At 35.6% G+C, this 26826-nt stretch overlaps 1 protein-coding gene across 3 annotated transcripts in view; it reads left to right on the top strand.

The window, feature by feature from the left end:
* Cfap54 (cilia and flagella associated protein 54) overlaps nucleotides 1-26826 on the top strand; it is a 293504-nt gene that overhangs the window by 43092 nt on the left and 223586 nt on the right. For all 3 annotated transcript variants that reach the window (XR_007347741.1, XM_048803590.1, XM_048803601.1), the window contains 6 exons: nucleotides 2017-2103; nucleotides 2192-2313; nucleotides 11701-11877; nucleotides 15347-15439; nucleotides 15676-15861; nucleotides 24875-25011. Coding sequence is in view for 2 of the 3 variants with exons in the window: in XM_048803590.1 (XP_048659547.1) it covers nucleotides 2017-2103; nucleotides 2192-2313; nucleotides 11701-11877; nucleotides 15347-15439; nucleotides 15676-15861; nucleotides 24875-25011 (802 nt within the window). In the remaining variant the exon portion in view is untranslated. The remainder of the gene's footprint in view (nucleotides 1-2016; nucleotides 2104-2191; nucleotides 2314-11700; nucleotides 11878-15346; nucleotides 15440-15675; nucleotides 15862-24874; nucleotides 25012-26826) is intronic.

Here is a 26826-nt window from a genome sequence, read left to right as displayed (position 1 = left end):
GTACTTTCCATTGCTTTGCACTTTGTATATCAAATCAGTTAACTTCTTTAAAAAGTATAATTATACTTCCTAGAGTTATAGGAAATTATTAGCATTTTTAAAAATTCAGTCAAGAAAACAATTATTTTGTGCCTACCAAGATCCTTGTTTTCATCCTTTCATTTTTTTCTTCCTTTCACATCTTATTTTAAACATTTATGTGGTTTTAAAAACTGTTTCCCATATGACCTACTGGGTATAAAGAGAAACAAATAATAGTTAAATATCTCTGTGTCTTCATAAAATTGAAAACTTGATTATGTTTGCCTAATACATAAGTGAGGTTAGTTAAAATAATAACCTTGAACATTATTTGGGCTGAGAAAATTTAGTTAGGAAATATATTTCAAAATATGTCTAAAATCATTGTGTCAGGTTTCCTTTAAGAAACAAGCCCAGGCTGGAGATATAGCTTAGGGTTGAAAGTATAGCTTAGGGCTGGAGGTATAGCTCAGTTGGTAGAGTGCTTGCTTTGCATGCACAGGTCCTGGGTTCAATCCCTAGCACCACATAAAAAATGAATAAATAAAGGTATTGTGTCCATCTACAACTAAAAGTAGCACTCATAGTGATATTTGATTGTGGGTCTAAAAGTAACAGTCATTTTATATCTAACTGTNAAAAAAAAAAAAAAAAAAAAAAAAAAGTTCTCATTTAGTATTATCTTCATTAGTGCAGAAATTGGGTCTTATTTACTCATGGAGTTATGACTAAATAGTGTATTCTCTGTCGTCCATAAGTCTTTGAAAGCCAATTTTTTTTTTTTAAATCAGAGACCACTTAAAGATATTGATGGTAGAACTGAGTTAAATTTTAAATGGAATTACTTGTTATTTTTTGCAATGTCTCTGGGCTTCTTGAATTTTCCTCTGCTTTATTGAACTACCACCTTAGCACAGATTAGCACTTTGTTTCTCTTGTCTTTCTTCACTTAAGTGTGCTACTGCCAGATTGATGTTCCCTAAATACTGTTTATATCATTCTGATTCAAGAACTTCACAGTGGTTGCCGGTATGTGACTATGTTATTAAATATGACTCATCTGTGTCTGGCATTCAGTTTTCTTAAAATCCTGTCCTCCTTATCACCAAAGATTATAATCAGGAGAGCTTAATTAGCATTTATAAAACCCTAGGTACTGAGAGAATGGTGCATTACTTTCTGTTTTGCATTGCTATCCCCATGCCAAGTAAGTTTCCTTATCCTTTGCCATTAAAGAAACCTTACATTCTTTAATGCTGTCTTTTGCCATCTTTTCATCAGTCACCACCCCAGGGTGATGCATATGAATTAGCACAAATAATTAAAACTCTACGAAAGGGAGTTATTGTAAGGTCATTATAGGCACCCAGAAATACCTTCCAAGGACAGAAAGACAGAAAGAAGGTATTACCAGGTCTCTTGAGGATCGGATATGAAAATCAAGAATCAAGCCAATGGTTTCTATCTCCTTGGGATAGCATAGCTTCATCCTTTTCTCCCTCATCTGGGTTCCTTTCTTTTCTGGACCACCACAATGGTCAGTCCTAGTTATACACCAAGATTAACAAACTGGCAACCAATTGTGTTTCAGTTGAGCAGGATTTGGTCTTCCTGGGTACTCAGAGCTCTTGCAGGGACCAAGATAAAACAGTTTCTCTAGAAAGGCTGATTCATATCAGGACTTGCCATCTATATTTTATGCAAAAGATAAAATGAACAAAAGTTCACCTTCTCAATGATTTTATTTAAGGTGAAGTTAAAAAAGTGAAATCCTTTTACAATTTGGAAATTCTGTGTCCTGAGGTATACTGTGGCAAATAAAAGATGATTTGACAAAAAACTGTATCATAGTAAATATATTTAATTTTTTATCTATTGATTAAAAAGATATAATAGAGGAAAGAATAATTTAATGAAGAGTTACTTACTCTTTAATGTTTTAAAACTATTTCCTGTCTTGGACACAAATCTGGTTGTAATAAAGGTCTTCTTAAGTTTTGCAGATTCCAACTGCGAGCAAAAACATTTCTGCCAAAGGTTCGGAAAAGCAAAAACAATCCAGAAGTGATGATTGTTTTACAGGTAATTAAGATGGGGATAACCTGTATTTCCAGAAGAATTTGAATAATAATTTTCATCTTTCCCTTTGGTAAAATGTTTGCTTTTGCAGAATTAAGTGTAATGAATAAAATAAAGAAGAACAAACTATCCAAAGCAATTTACTTAATGCAGAAAGCTCTTGTATTATATGAGAAAGATGAAACCTGTACAACTTCACAGAAATTTTTGATGGTAATAATATTTCATTTCTTTATTACTGATGTACAATTTATGTTACATTTATTTCTCTTTCTTAAAAACAATTTGTGACAGCCAGGCGTGGTGGTACACACCTGTAATCCCAGCAGCTTGGGAGACTAAGGCAGGAGAATCATGAGTTCAAAGTCAACCTCAGCAACAGTGAGGCACCAAGCAACTCAGTGAGACCCTGTCTCTAAATAAAATACAAAGTAGGGCAAGGGATGTGGCTCAGTGGTTGCATGCCCCTGAGTTCAATCCCTGGTAACCCCCTGCCAAAAAAATTTGTTGCTTTTATATTCCATTATTAACTATATGTAGTCTGTTCTAAGCAGGGGTACTGTTCTATTCCTCTAGTCCTGAACTTTCTTAAAATATGAGATTCTCTTTCTATAGGAACAAGCTGTATGGGAAGCCAAATAAAATCAGGAGTCACAGTGAGGGACATTACAATGTTGATACAACACTGTGCCAGCCTAGTGCATTTCTTACCATGGAATTAAAATGCAAAAAATCCTTTGGCTAAAGTACCTTCTCTCTCAGATGGATACTGAAAATTTACATTCCAATCTTTTAATTTTTAAAAATTTGTTCTTTTTAGATATACATAACAATAGATCCTCTCATTTCTTATTGATACTGTTTGTTGTTGTTTGTTTATTTTTTTGAGTGCTGGCAATTAAACCAGGGTCTTGTGCATACTAAAATGTGTCTGACTCTTGTTGATTCCTTTAATTGTGTTTCACTCTGGCCTGGAAATTCTTCTGTCTTCTTGCAGGTTTATTAAATGTTGATATTAGTTTAATTTCCTGATGACAATCACATTTCAAGTTATGAGATCTTCTTTACTTTTGCCTCTGTGTATGATCTGTAAAAGTTTTCACTGGCTGTGTTACTTAGCTTTTCCATTGCTGTGACAAAGTGCCTGAGACAAACAACTTGAAAGGAGGAAAAGTTTATTTTGGTTCATGGTCATTTGGCAAGGTTGCATTTGGGCCTGTGGCGAGGCAGTACAACATGATGGTAGTGTATCGCAAAAACAACCTGTTCACTTCATGGTAGCTGGGAAGCAAGAGCAAGGAGAGGCCAGGATCCCAAAATCCCCTTTGAGGGCCATGACCTGACTTCCCCTTACTAAGCCATGTCTACTAAAGGTTCTAGTACCTCCCAGCAGCACCATGGGCTGGGGACCAAGCTTTTAACACATGGACCTTTGGAGTATATTTAAAATCCAAATGTGAATGTCATAGGAAGAAGACAGAGAGTCATGCTACAAGTAATTTGCTGTTAAGGGAAGGAAAGAAAAGCTAAAGAGAGGGATACAGAGTTAGGAGGGGTTTAAGAGAAAAAATTAGTATATTACTATGCTAATGATGAAAAGCCAGAACAAAGAGAGAAATTGAAGATACGAGAAGTTAACATATGAAGTTAATGTATGAGGTAAAGTCCTACAGGAGAGGGAAGAGGATGAGACTGAAAGCACAGATAAAGGGGATCATCTTCAGTTGAGGGTGGGCTGCAGGGCAAACCCCTTATGCTTTGATACAGCAGGGAAGGAGCAACTGACAGATATAAAAAGTTTATAGGCATGAAGTAGGGAGTTGGGTTGATGCTTTCTTTCTTTCTTTCTTTCTTTTTTTTAATACTTTTAGTTGTAGATGGACACAATACCTTTATTTATTCATTTTTTATGTGGTGCTGAGGATTGAACCCAGTTCCTTGCATGTGTCAGGCGAGTACTCTACACTGAGCTACAGCCCCAGCCCAAGTTGATGCTTTCTTATCTCATTAATTTGATAAAGTAGGAGGTGTAGGTATCTGCCAGAAATGGAGGTGGTGGGGCAGTTGGAATGGGGAGGGTGAAGATGATTGGAGAGTGGGGAAGAATAGATGAGCCCCCACCAAGAAAAAGGACTGTCCTACATCACGAAGTTCTTGCTGAGGTTGGAGAGCAAGAGCCCCATCCTCACAGTGATATGACATTATCCTGAAGTGGTGTTTTTAATAGAAGTGAAGCAGAATGTTTATGACAGCGAAGACTTCTGCAGGTTCTTTTTTTTTTTTTTGAATGAAGGTAGGGATTAAATGTTCATGGTATGAAAAAGAAATGAGTGCAGATTGAATGGGGAACAAAGTAACACCATCAAGGTAACTGTGGAAATAACAAAAGACTGGATATCTCTATGAGAACGAATCAGGGGCTAGGAAATGAGGGTGTGAGACAGCCGGAAGGGTAAGTGTTTGAGGTTAACAAGTAGAATATTAGAATTTAAGGTTTCTCTATGTAATGCTTTCTGGTCATCTGTCCATCAATTTATCCATCCAAAAAATAATTTTGAGTGCTTGGGATTCATTGAGCAAATATTTATTGAAAGTTCACTATGTGTCTGGTATTTTGCTGAGTACAAGAGATAAAAACAAACAAGAAATCCTTTATTTATTCACAAATATTGATGAATTGCCTTATTTTTTGTGGTCCCACTTTTCTAGTCCCCACCTGCTCTTTGTGGTCCCTGAAATTTATTCATAGATAAATCCAGTTTGTGGAAATATAGACAAGTAAATAGATGATTGTGGGTCCCTTGTATAGGAGCTTTAATTGCAAGAGTGCTAGGAGAATTCAAGGGAGTACCTAACTCAACAGTGGGGGTGTTGAAGGAAACCTCCAGGAGAGCTCAGGTGACATTGAATCCTGAAAGACAGGTGACACAAAGGTGAATTTAGAAAGACATGGTATTAGAATAAAGTTGAGGACTGAAAGAATACCAAGTTGCCAGAGAAAGAGGAGAGCAGAAAGGATATTCCAGGCAGAGAGAAAACTGTGTCCAAAGGGCCCAAGGGTACAAGGGCAGAGAGCACTTGCCATTCTGTGGGTTGTTCAGTGTAGCTGGCTTAGAAGCACCAGGGGTAGGAGGAGGGTCAGGGAGAGGCTCATCATGTATATGAGACCAGAGATAAAGTAGAGAGGAGTCATGAGAAGTCTTTTACATCAGGCCAAGGGCTGTGGATGGACAGATGCTGCCACTGTTTAAGGTGGGAGAAATCTGTCCTTGGCAGTATTAGGGAAGAGCTTCTTTAAATTTGAATTTCCAACATTTGAAAGATGGAGTTTTGGCAGTGTTGGGTAGTCCAAACTGACAAGGCCAAGGGGGCAATGATCTTCTGGGGTATGTTCCCATCCTTTTTTTTTTTTCAGCAGGTGCTTCTAAGATCATATACTTGGAGGACTTTGATGCTTCAGTTCTATTTCTATGGAAAATAAACCTTATTTTTCTTTTAGAAATTCTCCCAGTACCAATCCTGTGGGCTCTTGGATCCCAAGGAGAGTAAAACTCTGGGATTTTCCCCTTCCTTTTTTTTATGACTCAGTCTTGTTTTTATATTGCCATAATGCACTCCTTCCTCTCACTGAGGCTGGGGGCATCCTGGAGAGATGGGAAATCTCAAGTTTCCAGGGCATATCTTTTCCTTCTGCTTCTTAAATGAAACTATTTTAACTTAAGAAAAATTGTGAGTATTGTATCTTATTAGGATAGACTCATGAGATGTGTTTACAGGTTCTGCTTTTTATGAGGGATCCTCTGCAAGGATTTTCACCAAGTGGGGACATGCCGAATATTTATTTCAATGTCCTGTAACCGTCTATAGCCACCTCTGCTCCTCAGTGGCAGTTTTATCCAAGTGTTAAGGCTTAATGATCAGTCCTCAGGGTACTCTCCTAAACAATGATGCTATGGCTCAAATAATTGCCAAACTAACTTTCTTTAAAGAAGACAAATAAACTTATTTCCCTTGACATTCATTTTTCGCTGGGTATATTACAGAATGTTTTGCATTATCATGCTCTTGTAATAAAATTGTCCCCAAATCAGTAATTGATGCGTCACCCGGTACCATAAAAAGGTATAAAAAACTCGGGTCTCTTTCTGAACTCTTAAATAATTCATACTTTGTCTCAGTTTTTCAAAAGTTTCCTATCCTTGTGGGGCCAGATAATCCCATTAGGTGTCTGTTTCATTTCAAATCAATTAAAAGTGGACCAACTTTTTACCATGAATGAGGGACAAACCTTTGGTAATAACTTATTAACCTTCCAAATGAGATGACTGACTTTTTTCTTGATTTGGAGATTTATTTTTTCCTATGGAAGTCCATTTTATCTGCTTCATCCTGTGGCTTATGTTGTTGCACCCAGTCCACCAGAGTCCACCAGCTGGACTTCTAGCACCTTTACATAAGAAATTTCTCAATGGAAAGAGACAGGAATGTCCCTCAATCTAAGTGCTAAGGTTTCCAGGGCAGCATTCCATTCTCTAGTTTTCTGTACTGCATCCAAACATTACCTTGAGGACTTTCTGTAATGAGGAACCCTAGTCCTCAAGAGGAAGACCAGTGATGCCAGTAGGGCCAGTTGATTGACCTGTCCTAGGAGTCCAGATCTTCAGGACTGGGATGAAAAGACTAAAACTTTAGTTTGCACACCCCAGTAGACAATGATTACCAAGGAAAAGAAGTTTATTTGTCTTGTTTAGGGAATGAAACTTTGTCAAGTCATTCCTCCCAATATGTGTGTCCTGATCACATGGTAACTACGTTCAGCAGGTCTTCTACCTGTCAGGAATACTTTGGTCCAGACCCGGTTCTCCAGTTGTTTCTGCTGCAAAAACCCCCAATTGTTGCATCTAGTTTCCTCCTAAAGCTATTTGTTGGAATGTAAATGAATCTGCAGTTGAGATGAGTTTAACACTTCCAGATTCCAGTAATAGCATCTCAGCTCTAAGCAAAGGACTATTATGCTTTGCAGATTATTATTATTATTTTTGTAATTGATACAAATTACACAATATAATTATGTAGTCCCATTTTGGAACCTGAACTAATGATGAAGCCCATAACTCCCGGACTTAATATTTTTCAAATTTACATGTTGGTGTCCCCTAAATATCACTCTATTGACTATGCTAGCAGCAAATGGATTTAATTATTTTTTTCGATTTTGTAGCATTTAAGTCAATTCTATTTTTTTAGTGGGGGGGGAAGGAGGAGAATATATATATGATTTCAGACATCTTCTCACCTCTTAATTGTTCCATGCTGAAATCGTCCTTATAAAAGAGCCAGGTCTTTCTCATTCTGGCTCCTCCCCTCCTATGAGGTCATGTTTTGACCCCCAGGTTTCAAACTACAGACAGAATATTTTAGCATATTTATGTGTTAGCATATTTACATATTATTTAGCATGCTATGTATTTTTGTTTTTCTTTCAAGTGTTTTAAAGGTCCTGCATGGGAAACTTCATCTAGGTTGCCTTTCCTTATTTTTTTTTAAACTTAGCTTTGTATTGAGACAAGATAGTACAGGGGTTAGGAGTATAAAGTCTTGGAATAGAGTTCTGCTTCAGCTGCTGATTAGCTGTGTGACCTAAGTCAAATTATTGATGCTCTGATTTAATTCCTTCATCTGTAAAGTGGGGGTTCTTGGGAAGATGCAATGAAATGATACATTTAAAACGCTTAGCTTTTGGTACAGAGTCAGCAGTCAATAAGTTAGCCTTTATTATTATTACTAAGTTCACTTTAAACACTCTGAAACATTCTTTTTGAACTATTATGTGTTGCTTTAGATATTTCTCTTTATAAGACTACACTTTTCTTTCTTTGTTTTCTCTTAGGTTTATCTTATAAATTGCCTATTTTAATCTCAGCAATATTCCTTCCCAGGGTTCTTGGATATGACTTAATCTACTTTTCTTCTTCTTCTGCCATGTACATCATCATGTTGAGAAACCACACTATACCTCAGGGAGGTCTGCTCAATAGGAGTAAATGGGGCACTTTATCATTCCAGTCCTGTGATAGCTGTTTACATATGTCTTAATCATGCCCTCAAGATTGCATTACATCTTTCCATTAGTGTTTTGCTGCACTGTGGGTGTCAAGCTTGTGTCAAATGTATTTAATGTCAACCTGTCTTCATCAGCACTGGGTAGCTTGTGAAGAGAGGCAGGTCTTGTTTTCTTTAATGGAAGCTGTAGGCAGAGAAATTTACATCCAGATAAAGATGATTTGGATCTGACTGTTTTTGCAGGGCACATTGCAGCACATACCATCATTGAAAGAACACTCAGAACTTATTCCCCTTGTGAGTTGTAGAAGTCCCTTCCTACTGAGGTTCCCTGGATGAACCTTTCTCTGGATATATAAAGGATTATTCTTTCAAGTTAGTGAGCCCTTATAATTTCCCAATTCTGTACTAGACAAGGGAAAGTGAGGTTTGAGTTCTTTTCCATTGTGTGATGCCATGGAAATCTACTTCTTGGTCTCTGATTAGGGAATGATTATATAGATTTTGCCATTTTATAATACATTAGTTGTTGCAAACAACGTTCATATCCTTATTGATGACAATGTCTCAAAATTAAGGGTAGCTGTTTACAAGGGAATTTTTTTCTTGATTCCCACTTCCCCATGCTACTTACTTGTTTCTAATTGGAGAATCTCCTTAAGAAATCCCCAATCATTTTCTTACTAATGAAATCTAATTAACAGGTCAGTTTTTTGACTCTAATTTTGAATTCTAATTTTTACTTGGCATTAGGGTTGGTCTTGAGTTCTAGTATAGAATTTATCTAATTTACCAAAACCAAGGGCTGTGTTTTCAACTTTTATTTCATGACTTTTATTAAAAATTTAAAGCTTTTTTGCTAACCTGTTTCAAATCAGGTCATGGAATCTGAGTAGGAGGTCTTAAGTTAAAATGGATCAAGACTCGATGAGAACATTTTAATTATGCTAGCTTAAATACATCATAAAAAGATAATCTCAGAATTCTGTCTCCTCTTCTGTTATAATTTAGTATGTTTTTCATTCAGAACACATTGATTGAACCCAAAGAGGTAATAAAGCAGTGCCTCTTCCAATAAGACACTTATTGTTTAGAGGCTGTGGACAGTCATACATACAAGTTACATATTGTAAATATCTGCTAAAATAAAGAGTGAAGAACTTGGAATACCTAAGTACATGGTGCTGTCTTAGAAGTGTCAGATGATGTTCGAGTGGGTCTTGAAGCAGAGAAGAAGTTGTAAGAAGCTCTAGGAAGAGGGAATTTCTCAGAAGCATGAAAAAGTGTAGTGTTCTCAGTGGATGAGTGAAATTTTTTCTTTTGTGGCTTCAGAGGTTAGGTTGGATAGAGAGGGAGGTAGGAGAGAGGGAAGGAAACAGAAAGAAAAGGAGATAAGGCTAGAAAATAAATATGATCATGATTGGAATGAAAGGCCAATAGAGGGCTGGGGATGTGGCTCAAGTGGTAGCGTGCCCGCCTGGCATGCGTGCTGCCCGGGTTCGATCCTCAGCACCACATACAAACAAAGATGTTGTGTCTGCCAAAAACTGAAAAATAAATATTGAAATTCTCATTCTCTCTCTCTCTCTCTTTGAATAAAAAAGAAAGTTAAAACAATTAAAAAAAAAAAGAAAGGCCAATAGAAAGGTTTGTAATTTATGCATCAAGTACTGGAGGAGTCACTGAAGGGCAAGAAGAGCAGGGGTTGATTAGACGTATCCTTGGCATCCGTTAATCAGACAAATGCTCAAGCCCTACCCTGGAGATTTTAATTTTGAGTTGGAAATAAACCATCTTAAAATTTTAAATTCTAGAGATGATACTGATCAATAGCCAGTCTGAGAAATGTCTGTGTGACAGCCCATGACAGAGAACATAAGCAGGTTTTGATCCTTTTGGGGCTCATAGGCATAGATAGAAGATGCTAGAGTCAAGTTGGAAGATGATCATGTATAACTAGCTCACTGGAGCAGGAACTGCCTAACACAATTTTGGGATTATATGTGGGTACCCCAGGGCAGGTAGCCAGTAAACTGAGATGGGGTTGAAAGCAGGGTGAGATAACATCAGGGCATATGGGCCAGCAATGCTGGTTTATTTTCTAGGCTCCAAATATAATCCAGAGAAAGGATGTGTCTCCAGATTTTCAAGGTATTGGTCTCCTTCCCTGTAGTTGCATAATTTTTCCTTAATCTGATTTTACCTGTTATGATACAATCTGAAGTACCCTGATCTTTATAGCCTGTGATGCAATTGAAGACATATTAACAAAATGCTCAAAATAGAATATCTTTTGTTTCCCTTTGCTTTGAAGCACACCCAAATCCTATCTCTAGTCTCATCCATTCTTTTGAGTTTGAGGTTAAGATTTCCAAATGGAAAATTTTAGCTCAACTTGTCTGCTGTAGAGGAAACAGCACAGGTTTTTGTATCAGAGTGAAATATAGTTGGAATTTGATAGACAGACAGGATACTGCCTTCTCATTTCTAGGGTCTCTTCTTTTGTGTTTTGTTAAATTGGATAGAACTTCCAGAATAAAATGGGAATAGTGTCCTTCTTAATTTTATTGATAATTCTTTTAGTGTTTCACTAAAATATAGCACCAAGAGTGCTATATTTGGACTTTTATGACATTTTGGCATTAACTAAAATTAATATTTTAATGATTCTAGAGAGAACACTTTCCTAGTTTATCATGTTTATAAAAAATCAGTAATTATTGTTAAAAATGTTTAAATATCTTAGAAAAGTAAAAACTAGTAGAGCAAGTTTACCTGGGACTATCAAGACTAAAATATTATTCATTATAAATTATTTTAACTATTAGCTTAGCAGTTCTGATGTACTAAGTATTATTAGGAAAAATAAATATCACTGATGAATCTTTTTAACCTTACCTTTGAAGTATTATTTAGATCTTATTTTTATGTTCTCTTTTGTTTTATATGTTATCTGTGTATAACCTTTGAAAAAAGTAATTGCTTTTCCTTCAGGTTTACAGAATAAGTATTTTTGTCTATTTTTTCTTCATTTTTCTGGTATCTAGGAAACTCTTAATGATCACATCACAAACTTCATGTTTCAATAGTTTCATTACCTAAGAGTCATACCTCAAAGTGCATTAATCAGTATAAATGTATATGATTGTGTTATGAACTTCTTAAGGATAATGAAATATGATTGTGATATTCAGAGTTTGATTTAAAAAATAAAATGCCTCGTATTAACTTATGATAATACATTTAGATGTATAAATATGCTTTTGGGAAATATGATTGTGATATTCAGAGTTTGATTTAAAAATAAATGCCTCATATTAACTTATGATAATACATTTAGACATATAAATATGCTATTGGTGGTCATGCTTAGCATTATTTAGTAACCATTTTCTAATTCTACATAATTATATGTATATGTATATAAAACGATTGCATATAGAAAGATAATGTTGTTTAATGTAACCAGTCTTCTGCAAATATAAAGGAGGTTCAGTCTCTTGAAATGTGTTTTTCTGTTTCCACACTTCATTATAGGAAGCATATTCTTTAATTGAGAAAGTTGAAGCAGAACAAAATGCTCTATATTCATATCAGAAATGTTTGGAAGGCTTAAAAAGAAAGAAGACCAGGATCCCTCCTCCCCCTCTTCTGCTATCCCGAACACATTGTTCTGTGACACTGAAACCTACTCCATTTATTTCTGATGTTAAGGTATGGTGCCCATTATGATCTCTGCCTCATGAAAAGCAACATAAATACTTTTATGATTATAATGATTCATACTATTATTGCTTTTAGGACCCAATTTGTCTTATTTATAGGCACTGTACTCTGGATTAGTATGTCTTATATAGAATATTTTTAATGACATTTCCCTTTTATTCCATTGATGGTATTGGTGATCATGCTTAGCCTAACTTAGTAGTCATTTTATAATTATGCAAAAATCATCCAATGATTAAGATATATATGCTTGTAAGGTACATGTGTTCTATATACCCATGCTGTCTCCAAATATATGGTAAAGAGAAACAATAAAGAAGCAATTCTCTCTAGGTATCTTTGTCACCATGATAAGGTTATACACTCAAGATGAAGTCCTTTTCTTAAGTGGAATCAGACATTTGAAGAGAATAGAAGTAGAAGTTATTTTCACAGCCAGCAGTAGAGATGAGGGCAGAGTGTGGAAATTTTGAGGTGGTGAATCTGCCCAAAGTTCTTCCAAGTAAATGTGGATTCATTTAATGTAAACAAGTAACAATTTCAACCATGTCATAAATCATAAATCTTCGTGTATTTTCTAGGATGAGTCTTTTCTCCCATCCCTGGTGTCTTGGAACTTGGCCTAAATGTGACTAAAACTTGAAATTCTAACAAGAATTTGGTTCCACTTAATTTATATTTAAAATTTTGCATTTTCTTTCTTTTGGATGATTAACAACATGTTCTTTGATGATGTATGCAAAAATAGAGCTTTCCCTCTGATTCTTGTTAGCATGTTTTGTATGCAAAAACTTTGAAGTTAAATAGATTTGGTTGAAAATTCTGGCTTCCCTTCTTACTATCAATATGACTTTAGGAAGGTGAAATACATTTTCTGAAAATATTTTTCCTTTGCAAAGTGTTTTCTGTGAAAATAAAATGAGATAATATAAAATGGTTTTGTCATATCAACTGATGTCTCTCCACTACTTTTGTTGAACATATAAAGTTTATCAAAGCAATTAGTGGAGTTGTAATTGATGACATTAGTTTGTGATAATCTTCATGACTTTCTGTTTAGATTTGTCTAAAATCTATCAAATTCTGTGTGAGGTAATTGAAGTATAAAGTTAAACATGAATGAAGTGCTGTTTCATTCTTTGAGGTACTAGTGGTAAATTAAAAATAATAGTGTTTTGGGATTGTAGAACTAAAAGTAGCACTCATAGTGATATTTGATTGTGGGTCTAAAAGTAACAGTCATTTTATATCTAACTGTGCCATAATAAATGCTTTACTTTTATTGCTAGCAGTTTTAAAGTTCAACTTGGATATTTTTGATAATCTGTGGAAGAGTAGAACTTCACTGATTTGGGAAAATAAGTACAGAATGAAGAATGGATGGTTTATTTTTGTTTTCAAGTATCTTGGCTTATGTAACCAAAATCTTATTTGTTGCATATTTTAAATTAGTGGCTAGTTTGTTTTACAATGCTTGGAAGTAGGAAGATACAAGAGTCCCATATTTGGCCTACAGTGCCCGTATTTGTCAGTTGACCCTTTATGTGAAGTTGATGTAAAGGACAGCTCAGGAGAGCTGTTCCTGGCAAGATCACCTACAATTGCCTGCTCATCAGCACTAGGTGGTGCCGTGGGCCTGGATAAGTCTGCTGGTGTGCAGATTCAGCCATCTTTTGTCTTATCTAAACCTCATGTTCAGACATTCATTTCATTAAAATCTGTTTTTATAGTTAAAAATGCTAATGCTATTTATATTATTTATGAAATCTTCCTTCCAAAGTTAGTGATTTGTTCATGATGTCTATTCTGATGTAGATTCTAATTACCCATTCTTCTTAGAGTTACACAAACTAAGATGCTTCCATCAGGGGAACAAAATAAAAACATAAAATCTGCTTGTAAAAATGCTTTTAGAGAGAGTTTTATCCTCCAGATTCTGTTTTACATGGCATAACTTAGAACAATAACTGTTTTAAGTCATATAACAGAGTCTTTCTCTCTCTTTTTTTTTTAAAACCCTATTAAAATGGTGGTCTTTTGCATGGGAAATCAAGGGAAGTCTATTCCAATTTTCTGGTGAGATTCATCTGACTTTTTTCTCCTGACCTCCATCTTCCAGGTTCCTTCAGTGTACTTTCTTCCTTACAGTTCTCCTGCCTTTGAATAGTACTCTTTAATTAGTTGTATATATCATCACCTGAGAAATTGCCTTTAAAGCACAAGGGGTCAGACAATTGTAACAGAAATTCTAATTCATCGAAGCCAGGCAGACTTGGATATCTGCAATTTAAAAAATGGTTGATTCTGTACAAACTGTTGTTGTTGTTGTTTTTAAAGAAGTAATTCTGTTACACAGAATTGGGATCCACTGTATAGATTAGACTCCCTGTCCCCCCCCACCCCCCAACTCTCTTGTTAGGATTTTTCTTTTGACTTGGAGGAAGGAGAAGCAGACATAGGGTGTCAAAGGTATTTATTTTTTATTTTTTAGAGACAATTACATTTTGCCTTCTTTCCAGCTTCCCTGCAGTTTAGGAATTACTTCTGGGAAAAAGGGAAGGCCACAGTAGTACCCAAATGACCCGCAACAGTATGTCTTATTCATAATATCACTCTTTCAGGTGTCAACTTGTTCCCTTTTTCTCTGCAGTGAGAACATAGTTCATTCCAATAATGTACTCCGATTATCTCAGCATCTTGGCAGAAGGGCCAGAGTCTAACTATTTAATCAAGTTTAAGTTTGGTTGTGTCTGTGATTTGTACTTTGTGTTTGGTTTAGCACTGTATTTAAAAATTATCAAAGTAAGGTCATGAAAAAAGTTACTCAAACCCCACCACTATCTTTATTTAGGAGCATTTTCTTCCAGGTTTTTTCATATATATATTTTTACATTTTATTTTGAATACTCTAATTGGGTAACTTGATTCTTTTTTCACTTGCTTTTTTGTCATATGTTATTATATAAAATATGCAAATCATTTCAGTGTTGATATTTTTTTCCATTAGGTCATAACTCAGGTCCATCAAGATTGAGTTATCTTTGAGGTCACCTTCTGCTACTGTCTGACCTAGGGCAAAATTATTAAATACATTCCCATTTTTATGGCAATAGTCATGCCATCTTATAGGGATGCTAAGAATGTGAAGAATGTGTCAACTTCCTAGTGATGCTTAGCACATAGGAACTGTGTAATTAATGGTAGTTAAAATAATGTCATTAATAAAAATAAAAATAATAATAATAATAATAATATTTTAGTCTTCATTATCCCAGCTAAGCTAGCCCTAAATTTGTCTTTACTTTCATAAGATTGAGCCTAAGAATATCCATAAGTCTATTTCGTATTTTAAAATTTGAATAGTTACATTTTTATTTATTTGCTTCCATTGAGATAAAAGAAGTTAAATGTCTTTTAAACAGACTGCAAGTGATGGGCTCATCTCTCTCTTTGGCAGGTGGCCTGGTACTGCATTTTGGGTTGTAAAGCACAAGGAAGCTATGGGAAAGTGAGGCTCAATAACAACCATCTCCCAAATTCAGGAGAAGCGGTATGTTGTATTAAATGTCAAGAAATCTTACCAAAGTCTCACTAATGACAATAGTTTTTTTCCCCATGTGAAGTCATTATTTCAATGAATCTATTCTAATTTCAACTAGGATCATAACTAAAATCCAACAGTGAAAAAATGGTTTTTTTTTATTTATAAGTTTGACCTAATTACATTTTAAAAGTCACAGTATTTTGATTTTCCACGTATAACTTGAAATATGTTTTTGTTAATAGATTCCAGCTGATGGTAAAAGCATTTTTGAAGTGAAAGGTTTGGAAACTAATGAAAAATATGTATTTGCGGTTGCTGCTTATTCTTCTAATGGGAAGCTTGTTGGGGATGCTATTGGGGAGACAACTAAACCAATTCTGGTTTATCCACCTCTTTCTGCTGTTACTGCTCGGATGTACCTGACACAGGTAGAAGAGATTTCTACTAAGTTTTTTTTTTTTCCACTATGGTTTCTCTGTTAAGCACTTACTAAGTAATTTATGATGGAAGAAAAATCACAGCAGATATTCTAAAGCTCCTCTAATTCATATTTTCCATGATTGCAGGTTAGTCATATAACATATGAATCATTCTTTTTCCTATTAGTAAGTTTACTTATTTACAATAACATTTTCCCCCCTGGCTTACAAATGTAATACATAATAATTTTAGAAATGTTGGAAAATACTGAGATGCATGTATAGGAAAATACATATTATCTGTTATTATCTAGAGTAACAGCTCTGACTCTGGGGCAATTTTGTCAATGTCTGGAGACATTTTGGGTTGCCACAACCTAGTGGCATGCTACTGGCATCTAGAGGCTGGGGATGCTCAGCAGCCTACAATGCAGGAGACAGCCTTCCATAGCAAACATTATCCAGCACAAAATGTCAGTAATGCCAGGGTTGAGAAACCCTGATCCAGAGACATCCTTTCATTTTGGGGTGTCAATTTACCTGTCCATCTATCTATCATCTACATGTGCACTTATATATTTACAATATAAATATATAAGTGCACATGTATATATTCACAAGTATATGAATTTATGTATAATATGCAATTTAAATCATAGGATGCATGTTATTTTACAACCTCATATTTTCATTTCATATATAATTGACACTTTTTCGTTCCTTGAGAATATTCTTCAAGAATATTTTTAAATAACTCCATGGTATTGAATCTTATAGATGTCTCATAGTTTATTTAGTAATTGTGGCTGAACATTTAGATATTTTCAGGTTTTTACTATTATTAAAAAGTTTTGATACATATCATTGAATATTAATCTTTACTTGCATCCATGATTACTTTCTTAGGACAAATTCATAGAAGAGAATTTTCTAAATCAATAAAGGCAGACAGACCTGAATTCCAATAATAGCTCCTCACAATAACCATGTGATACTAAGCAAGTAGTTATCATCTGTGAAGTGGGAATAATCTTAGTACCTCCCATAGGCATTATAAGTATTAAATGAATATCATATATAAATGAATATCATTTTTAAGTATCATAATGTATCAATAATAAATGCATATTATATGTATCTTATATGTTTAACTATAGAATTTATCAGATAGTAAACACTGAATAAATTCCATTATTGTTTTTAGTTATGGATATACTTATAAATTAATGTTTTTGCTGAAGTAACTGTTGTCTGATGTTGCGGTTTGGATATAAGTTGTCCCCCCAAAAGCTCATTTGTTAGGCAATGCAGGAATGTTCAGAGGTGAAATAATGAGATTATGAGAGCTGTAACCTCATTAGTAGATTAATACATTTAATGGATTAATAATTTGAGTGGGCTTCAGGGTGGTAACTACAGGCAGGTGGGGGAGGCTGGAGGAAGTAGGTCACTAGGGGCATGCCATTGGGTACTATTTGTTGTCCCTGGATCCTCTCTTGCTTTCTCTCCCTCTTTCTGCTTTTTTGCTGTCATGATCTGAGCAGCTTTCCTCTGTGACACTCTTCCACCATGATGTTCTGCTTCACCTTAGGCCTAGAGAAATGGAGTCAGAAGACCATACATTGAACCTCTGACACTGTGAGCCCAAAATAAACTTTTCCTCTTCTAAGTTGTTCTTGTCAGGTATTTTGGTCACTGCAATGCAAAGCTGACTTAAAACATGTCACCAGTGAAAAGCACACTAGAGTGACTCATTGACCTAGGTCTCAAGCCTCTAATTTTAAGCCTATTGTTGGCTGTAGAGCTGATGGCTATTCTAAAATTTTATCATATTCTATGGTGATATTTTTCCTCCTAATAGTTGATTAGTGCGATAAGCTTAGATCTCACTGGCATTTTATATTATCATATTTTTCACAGAAAATTAAATTGAGGAAATTGCTAGGAATTGTCTACCATTGGTTTAGCATGTCATATTGGCTCATGGTTTTCTGGTATTTTGATTTCTTTGGAATTTAATATGTTCCCTAATTTGCAGTGATGGAGTTATTGTGAGGAACTGAATATTTCATCAAGGCCTAATTTTTCTCCAGGGAGTGGTTTGACTCTTGGGCTCCATTTGGCAGAACTCTCATTGAAAGTTAATAAAAGTCCAAGCTATACTGCTGGGATAATGAGAAGTGTCATGAAGTAATGACCTGTGTTTCTTTATTGATACTATATTTGCAGTTCTATAGTTCATTCACGACAGTTTATGGGCATCCTCTCTCATAATTTTAAGTGGCTGAAGCAAAACTTCCTCACTTATTAAACCTCCTTAATTTATAACTTAAGTTTAAGCTTTTAAACTCTAGCTTCACATGCCTTTCTGTTAGAAGGGCAATCTAATTTTCATCAAAGTGGTTAGTTTTTAGTTTCAGGGCAGTTCTCTTCTTTAAAACATATTATCATAAATATTTTGAAGTAAAATGCAGAGAAATTTTACTAGATGCTTATGATTAATTTAACTTTTGAAATTTTAGTTTGTACTTTTATTCGACATTATCCTATAAACATTAATAAAGTCAAGGTGAATCTATGACAGGTTTTCTATTAACATAGAAGCTAGTAATTTAGTCTGCCTGAAATTTTTTTTAGGAACTTTTTTGAATTAGGTTCTTTGTGTGAATATTTCTCTTCTCTTTTTGGCATCATTTCTTTTTATTTTTCTTCTTTAAGTAGAGAATGGCTAGATGATGTGAAAATATTATATTTTATATTGAAAACTAGAAATCTGTGGAAAGTATTCTAGTCTTGACTTTAGAGATTATGATTTTAGGCAAATTATTTCATCCTGTTTTTCCTGTTTGTAAAATGGATAAACTATTGAACTATAAATCAAATAGTGAGGGGAAACAATGGCTTTTTGAGATAAGGAAATGGCATTTTAAAATTCATTATTCCATTTGTTGTTGATGGACATTTAGGTGGATTCCATATCTTGGCCATTGTGAACATGGGAATGCAGACGTCTTTTTGGCATGCTGATTTTAGTTCCTTTGGGTATCTGTTCAGTATTAGTATTATTCTCCCTTCTGTGTTCAGTATTAGGACTGTTGATTTAATTTTAGTTTTCTGAGGACCTTCCATAGTGTTTTCCAAATGACTCTACTAATTTACAATACCACAAACAGTGTTATAAAGGTTTCCTTTTTTCCACGTCCTTGCCAACACTCGCTATCTTTCATCTTTTTGATAATAGTCAGTCTAACAGGTGTGAGGTGAAATCTCATCATGGTTTTAATTTGCATTTCTCAGATTATACATAGACAGTGAAAAACTGTTCAGGCTTAAAAACCAGGAAATTCTGTGGATGGACCTAGAGGACTGTAAGTGAAACAAGCCATAAGCCAGTCATAGAAGGACAAAAAATATATGATCTCACTTATATATGAAATATAAAAGCATTGAGCTCATAGAAGGAGAGAGTAGAATGGTAGTTATCAGAGCCAAGGGTTTGGAGTAGTCAGAGAAAGGGGAGACAGGGTCAATGAGTATAGTATAGTTACAGTTAGAAGTAAGTCCTCCCCTACTAGTGATCTTAATTTTTATTATTTTTAATGTCTTTATTAGTGCATTATAGTTATACATAATTGTGGGGTTCATTTTGACTTATTCATAAATTCATGTAATATAATTTGCTGCATTTCAATCCCTAGCTATCTTCCCTCTTCTCCTCCTTTTCCTAGTCCATTTCTTCTACTTTGTTAGTCTTCTTTCCATTAATTTATTCTTTAATTGGTGCTATACCTAAAAGTTGAATTCATTGTGATATAGTCATATCTGTACACAGCATAATTTGGTCATTTCATTCTGCAGTTCCTTCCCTTTTCCATCCCCCCTCCCTCTACTATTCTCCCTTCTATGTTCATGGGATCCTCACTCTCCCTTTTTAAAACATTTCTTATTTTTCCCAAATAGGAGTAAGTTTTAATGCTCTTGCACAATACAGTGACTATGGCTAATAATAACATACTGTGTACTTCAGAAGAGCTAAAAGAGAGAATTTTAATGTCCTCACCACGAAGAAATGATAAATATTTGAGGTGATAGACATTTGATCATTCTACCATGTATATGTTTATTAAACAAAACATCACATTCTATCCTATAAATATATACACTTGTTAATTAGAAAAAAATAAAACTTAAAAATTTATTATTTCATTCATTACAGTAAGTCTGTGAAGTGATGTGATTGCTTTCACTTTATAGTTGAGGAAACTGAGATAAATTTAATTCTTTTTCTGCTGATCCCACTGTGTTCTAGAAACGATATCTCAGGGAGGGTAAGGTGCTTTCCCAAGGTTGCTCAGGCAGCAGATGGTCAGCCTGACACTTGAACCAGCTCATGTTTTTCTACGACTCTGTTCAGGTTTCAGGAAGTCAAATATCGGACATCTAACACATGCCAGTTCTTTCAGAGCCTTTATCTTTGCGTTTATTTTTAAGTGACCCTCTTTCTGCTCCCTGTCTACTGTTTGGCTCCTTCCCCTCACCACTACTCTCTGTACCTCTTTCCCTATCGTTTTTCTTTTATTCTGTGCTATCTGGGCTGGTGCTGGTTAGCAGGTCTTCCTGATCAGTACTGGTGAGAGTTTGATGATGTGACATGAAGCCTTTGTCAGCAGTCATGGTAGTGACAGGAACAAGGGAAATGGAGTTCATACATTTTGCCCACTTTATAGATGAATTTATTAGAACTCTTTGATTAACAAAGGTCTGCCTTTGGACTATAACTTTAAACTTGAAAATAGTAGAATAATGGGTATAAAGATAATCATCTCCTATTTAATAAATTTCAGTTCTTTTGTCTCTTATTCTCTAAGTATTATCATTCTCTCTGCTCATCTGTTTGTTGGATAATTATTCAGTGTCTATTTTATGCCAGGTACTATGCTAGATGTCATCTCTCCTTCCTATGAAATATGGTTTTTACCCATCTTCTTGCCACATCAGTAACCCTTGTTTAGATAATTGTGACTTATGATTTCAGCTAAGATCCTGATTGTAGGTAAGGGACCAGTCTTACCTAGGGTAATGCATCGAGGTAGTGGGAAGGCTCTAGGGTCCAGCCAGCTCTAGGTCTTTTACTTTTGGTTCTCTCTATATATCTGCATTCTTTTTACTCTTTTCTGGAAATTGGCTCTCTTTAATTCTTTATCTTTGGAGGAAAAATGGCAGTTCCTGAATTTTTGTATTTCTTTCCATTTCAGCTTTAGAAATCAACTAGCTGGCTCCTGTAATCTTAATTCCATATTCCTGGGAAATAGTCTAATTGGTCCATCCATGTAATGTCTAACCTCATTTCTGATATTTACCCACTGGCTTATTTTTAACCTTATCCCCCTCTTTTCCCTTAGTACTCTATCTGGATAGTTTGATAAGGGAGCCTGTGATCTCTCACCTTCTCCTCCAGTGCCAGGGAAGTTTAAACTGCCAGCCAGCATGGTCTTCCCAAGTCCTACTCCTAGCCCCTCTAAAGGCCCAACCACTCTCTTTGCTCTGCCCAAGCCAGTCCATACCTGCTAATGCCTACTCACCTCTTCCCAAGAGTCCCTGTGTAAGTGGTAAACTTTCTCTCAAATTCACCTGGCTGTTAGAATATATTGGCCTTGGTATCAGAACCAAACTTTGCGTGCAGGTCCATTTGGCCTTGCAGGGGCCTATGAGATACCCAGCTTGAGTCAGGCACTCACTGTGAGCCAGTAAACTACGTTACAGTATAGTGAAGTTGCTGAATGTCCCCCTTTATGGGGAGATAGAAACTATCAGGAAAGGACTTTAAAAATTGACACAATATTTGTTGAGTGCTTACTCTCCAAACTTGATTACAGGTTCATGATTCCAAAACTTGACTGTTCAACAAAATGATCTGGAATGCTGTTTAAACAGGTTTCTGGGTTCCCCCATCAGAGTTCATGATTTACTAGGTTTGGGTTGGAGCCTGAGGATTTTGCATTTCTAACAAGATCTAGGTGATATGCTGATGGTCCAAGGATCATATTTGAGTACTGCTGTTCTCAGCAAGGTGAGAAAAATGTAATGGTAAGAGCTAGGTAGTAAATAACTAACACAGTCAGTAAGAAGATTATCTAGTATGTCAGAAGACGATAAATACTTTGGGAAAAAGTAAGTAGAGTATGGTAGGGGGATTTGGAAATGTGAATTGGAAGAATGGAAGGTAGGTTGAAATATTAAATAGGATGATCAAGGATGTTGAGACTTGAGCAGAGACTTGGAAGCAGTGGTTCTACAAAAGGAATGGAGCAAAAGTCCCTAGATTTTCAGAAGTATACTGCTGTGTCTAATAAAGCAAGGAGGCCAAAATGGCTGGAGATTGGTCGGAAAGATCAGAGGTGTGTGGGCAACATTATGAGGACCTTGGCTTTTACCTTTACTGAAATAGGCAGTCGTTGGATGGTTTTGAGTAGTGATGTGGCATAATATGACTTCTTAAAGGTTCACCATAGCTGCTGAATTGGGAATAGACCATAAAGGGTGAAGGGGAAACACTATCTCTTGCTGCAATTCAATGAGAGATGTAGGTGGCTGCAATTCAATGAGAGATGTAGGTGGCTTGGCTAGTGTGACAGTAGTCGATGGGTGAGAAGTGGTCAGATCCTAAGTATGTTTTGGAAAAGGGGTTAACCAGAGTTCCTGATGGAAAAAATATAAAGAGAAAAATAAAAGATGACTCTAAGATAATAGCTGACTAATGGGAGGGTTAGAGTTGATATCAACAGAGTTGGAGAAAGTTGTGGATGGTGTAGATTTTGGGCAGTGGGGGATCAGAAGTTTAGTTTGGGGTATGCTGAGATAAATTGTATGAATCTGGAGTTTAGGAGAGAGATCTGGGCAGGAGAAGGATTTGAGGATAGTTATGTGAGAATTAAAAAGACTAGATGACATCACTAAGGAATGAGTCAGAAGAGGAAAAGAGAAGAGAAGTGCAAAGACTGAATGAGCCCTGGGAGGTATCAACACAAGGAGGGTGGGGAAAAGAGGAGGAACTAGACAAAGCAACTGAAAACGATTGTGGCCTTTGAAATGAAAGGAAAACTTGGAGTGTGGAGTTCTGGAAGCCAGCTGAAAGTTATGTGTCAAGAGTGTCAAGAGGAGGTAACTATAAACTTAATTATTTTATTACTCTTTAGTAGTGCTTGCTCCATTTAATTTCACACCCCCTCTCCAGATTTATTCAGCACCTCACTACAAGGTTAACCATCCATGAACATACTTGTATCATGAAACTCTGTTAAAACCCCACAAAGCATCTAGAATTTATAAACCTTAGTTTTTATCATGGCATCTTTTTTGGTTTGGCAATGTTCATTAATTGAACAGATATTGTTATTATTATTATTTTAAAATTTAACCTCTATTTATTTATTTGTTTATGAGGTACTGAGGGAAGAGAGGTAATTATTAACTCAACAACCTTCCTACATACCATCTTCTATTCTTTTCCATGGTAAATCCTAGAATTAGATGGTATGTTAGTGACTACTTAGTCCAACTCTTATCTGACAGAGGCAACCTCAAGAAGTGACTCATTAGCTGCTCTAAGACTTGGTTTCTCTACTTTTACCAACATTCAGGCTTTGTACAAAAAATCAACTTCTCAGTTTCCCAATTTCCTCATCTACAAAATAGATATGGTAATAGAGTTCAATTCATAGAGCTGTAAGGAGGAGTCAATGAAACAGTGCACACACTTAGACCAGATTTGACTTTTGAGAATGTTCTGTCTTGGCTTCAAGGCTTTTTGGTAGAAATCATGTCCTGTTTTTAACTTATCCATCACATTGCCTATTTTTTCTTTAAAGTCTGATCTATCCTTCCAGTTTCTCTTAAATACTCTGTGGTCATTTCCAATACAGGTTCCTCACGGATTCTGTCTAAGCTGTGATAGTCTAAATCTTATCTCTGCCTGCTTCTTGGAGTCTTCTGCTTTTCTAAAGCCTCCACAACACTTATGATATCCTTTGTAGTCTTTCTATGATTTCATGTGATTTAAGTCTTTTACCTGATTCCAGTTTCATAGACTATGAGACCGTTCCTGAGCTGTGGGGAATCTACTCATTCAGTGCTTAGCTCAGAAAGAAACTTCATAAAAGATATTGGTTGGTTGATTATATGAGTAACCATTTGACATATTAGAAAAGTTCTGGTCCTTAAGTGGAACATATTCTAGTAATGTGTCATTTATATGCTCACTTCAATGAATTTATTTATACTTTGTCTCTTACCTGTTTCCATAAAGGATTGAAGCAGCACATAAATCATTTGGTAAGATTTTTGTACTTTTACACATATATTTAAGTAGAATACTTTGTAGAAATATCCTTAAAGAAATATATTATACTAAAAGAAATAGGTAAGTTGATGATTGTCTTTTTTCTTCTGAGCCTCTAGGCTTCACCAGTAAAATAATTTATTTTGTCTAATGTTAAATTTGTTAAACTTAAAAGGTATCATGACTTCTTGGAAAGCATTTCTATTTTATTCTTTACTCTTTTCAGTGTTGAATTCTTTGTGCACAAAAGCTCTGAAAGTGTCAGTCAGAAGCAGAAAAGAATGAAGTATATTTCATATATTGGGTTCGGGAAATCTGATTGTTTCTCTTGGAACAGATTGTTCATTATAACAGTATCTATAATAAATGGAGTGCACTGCCGAGATAGGTGAAAATGAAATTAATTTGGCTCAGAAGTGATCTTTGTTTTGCTTATGAGGATTCGAAACATCCTTACAGAGTTTCAAATTTCCATGCAATTTGGAAATAAAAGAGATTTCAAAATGTGTCTGTCTCCCTTGCCAGTGCCCACTGTTCCCTCACTATGGCACTGCTGAACAGAACAGCAAATGTGAATAACTGTAGATGAAATTAGCATGCAATAAGAACTTAGGAGAATTCTTTTCTAAAATATACATTTCTTAAATAAAAATATTGCATGAGACAATGTGCTTTGTGTTGTAGGTTGCCTATCAGGTTGATAACTATGAGTTGGCTAAGAAAGTTTTCTCACCAGTTTGGGATTATTTTGTTGCCTCACCACTCCAGGATGAACAATCCTCTATTTGTTTGAGAAATATAATGACTATTACACAGAGAAGGTAATTAGAAATATTATTTTAAGATATTAATTTGCTTACTGAAGCTTTGAATTAATTTATTTTCAATTTCTTGTTAAGATAGTCCATGTAAAAATATTTCTAATCAGAATTATAATAAGGGCATACATTCCAGGATCTTGAGTCCTTGCTAGAAACTTCCTCGCTAGAATCTCTCTCTCTCTCTCTCTCTCTCTCTCTGTCTCTCTCTCTCTCTCTCTCTCTCTCTCACACACACACACACACACACACACATACACAATAAACAAAAAAATTACATGAAAACATGTGGATGAAGGTTATGGAATAAAAATATCAAATGCTAATTGAAGTAGCATCAGTTATGCCAGAAAACACAAATACTCCCTGAAGACTTTCATAACAGGTCAAGGTCAGGTTGGGCTGAAGGTGAGGGTCTGATGGGTGGACTATTGTAATCTGAAGGCTTTTCCTTTGCTTGAAGGGGCTCCCAGGATTAGATAATCAGCAAATATAAATAGTCTGGTGGAAGCCATATAATATGGCAGGCTGTCTTTTGGCTTGGCTTTATTGTCATTTTTACTTAAAGGAATAATGTTTAAGAGTAGTGTCAAAAATAAGCATTAGTATAATTCCAGGTTGTCTTACCAACAAATTTAAAACCCAGACCCTCCCTCATCTGTTTGTTAATGCCTGAGATTTCTTTAATAAGAAGACAAAATCTTTTACTTCAATGAGATAAAAAATGCAAATGATAGTTGAAACAATCGATAATGCTTTATTTACATTAAAATATAATTAATTTCAATTACACAAATGTATTCTTATTTAACATGAACAAGGGTGCTGGGTACCATGGGGAAGGCCTTGAGGGGTATTTTAGAGGAGAAAGACACAGGACTTAGGTTTTATGTAACGGGGTTCATGGAGCAAAATTTTTAGTGTCAAGGCACTGGGAAGCCATTTACTAAGGGGATGTGAGAGGTAGAACAAGTGTTTAGAGGAAGATAATGAATTTGGGGATGTTTTGAGTTTGGTTTTCCAGCAAGATCACTTTGTGAATATGAGATGCCAGTGGATGTATTTGTTTAGTGTTGACACCTCAAGAGGTAGTCAAGGCTAGAGGTAGAGATTTGAAAATTGTCCATGGAGATCATCATTGAAATCTTCAAAATGAGAAATATCTCCCAAGAATGACTATTTAGCAGAAAAGATAGAAGGTGGGCTCCAACTGTGGGTACTGCTTACATTTAAGGAGCAGAAACAAGAGATGGAATCAAGGGAGAATATTGAAAGGGAGCTGTCCAGGGAATTAAAGTTCAGGAAAATGTGTTGCCAAGGGAAATGAGAGTACCACCAGAGGAACTGGCCAGTCATATCAGATGCTGATTCGAGGTCAGGCTCAATAAAATGGTCCAGAGAGGTTGACTAGGATGAAAACTAACAAGAGGCATTTAGAGTTGGCCATTAGGAGGCCACTGGTGGAGTCAAGAGAGCCATATCTGTAGCATGATGGGCCAGAGACCATTTGTTAATTGGCTAAGGAATAAATGAAAATGAAAAACCACAACAAGAAAAGACCACTTATGTGGAGCTGGGTGGTGAAGACAAGAGGGAAGTAGGCAGAAGCTTGAGAGGAAAGACAGACTTAAGGGAATAATTTTGGAATGTGGAGGGTAGGGAGCCCATAAAAAGGGAGAAAATGAAGATACAAATAAATGTAGCTGGGGATGCCACTGTAGTGGCAGAGCCTTCAGGATAGAAGAGCACCTGGGATGGGCAGCAGGGGCTGTAGAATGTGAACAAAGACACTACTGGAATAAATGGAAATGTTGCTAA

Source organism: Marmota marmota, unplaced genomic scaffold (genome assembly GCF_001458135.2).
Source record: "Marmota marmota marmota unplaced genomic scaffold, marMar, whole genome shotgun sequence".
Classification (NCBI taxonomy): domain Eukaryota; kingdom Metazoa; phylum Chordata; class Mammalia; order Rodentia; family Sciuridae; genus Marmota; species Marmota marmota.
The sequence above is the reverse complement of the archived record's forward strand: the minus strand, read 5'-3'. Positions and strand labels throughout refer to the sequence as shown.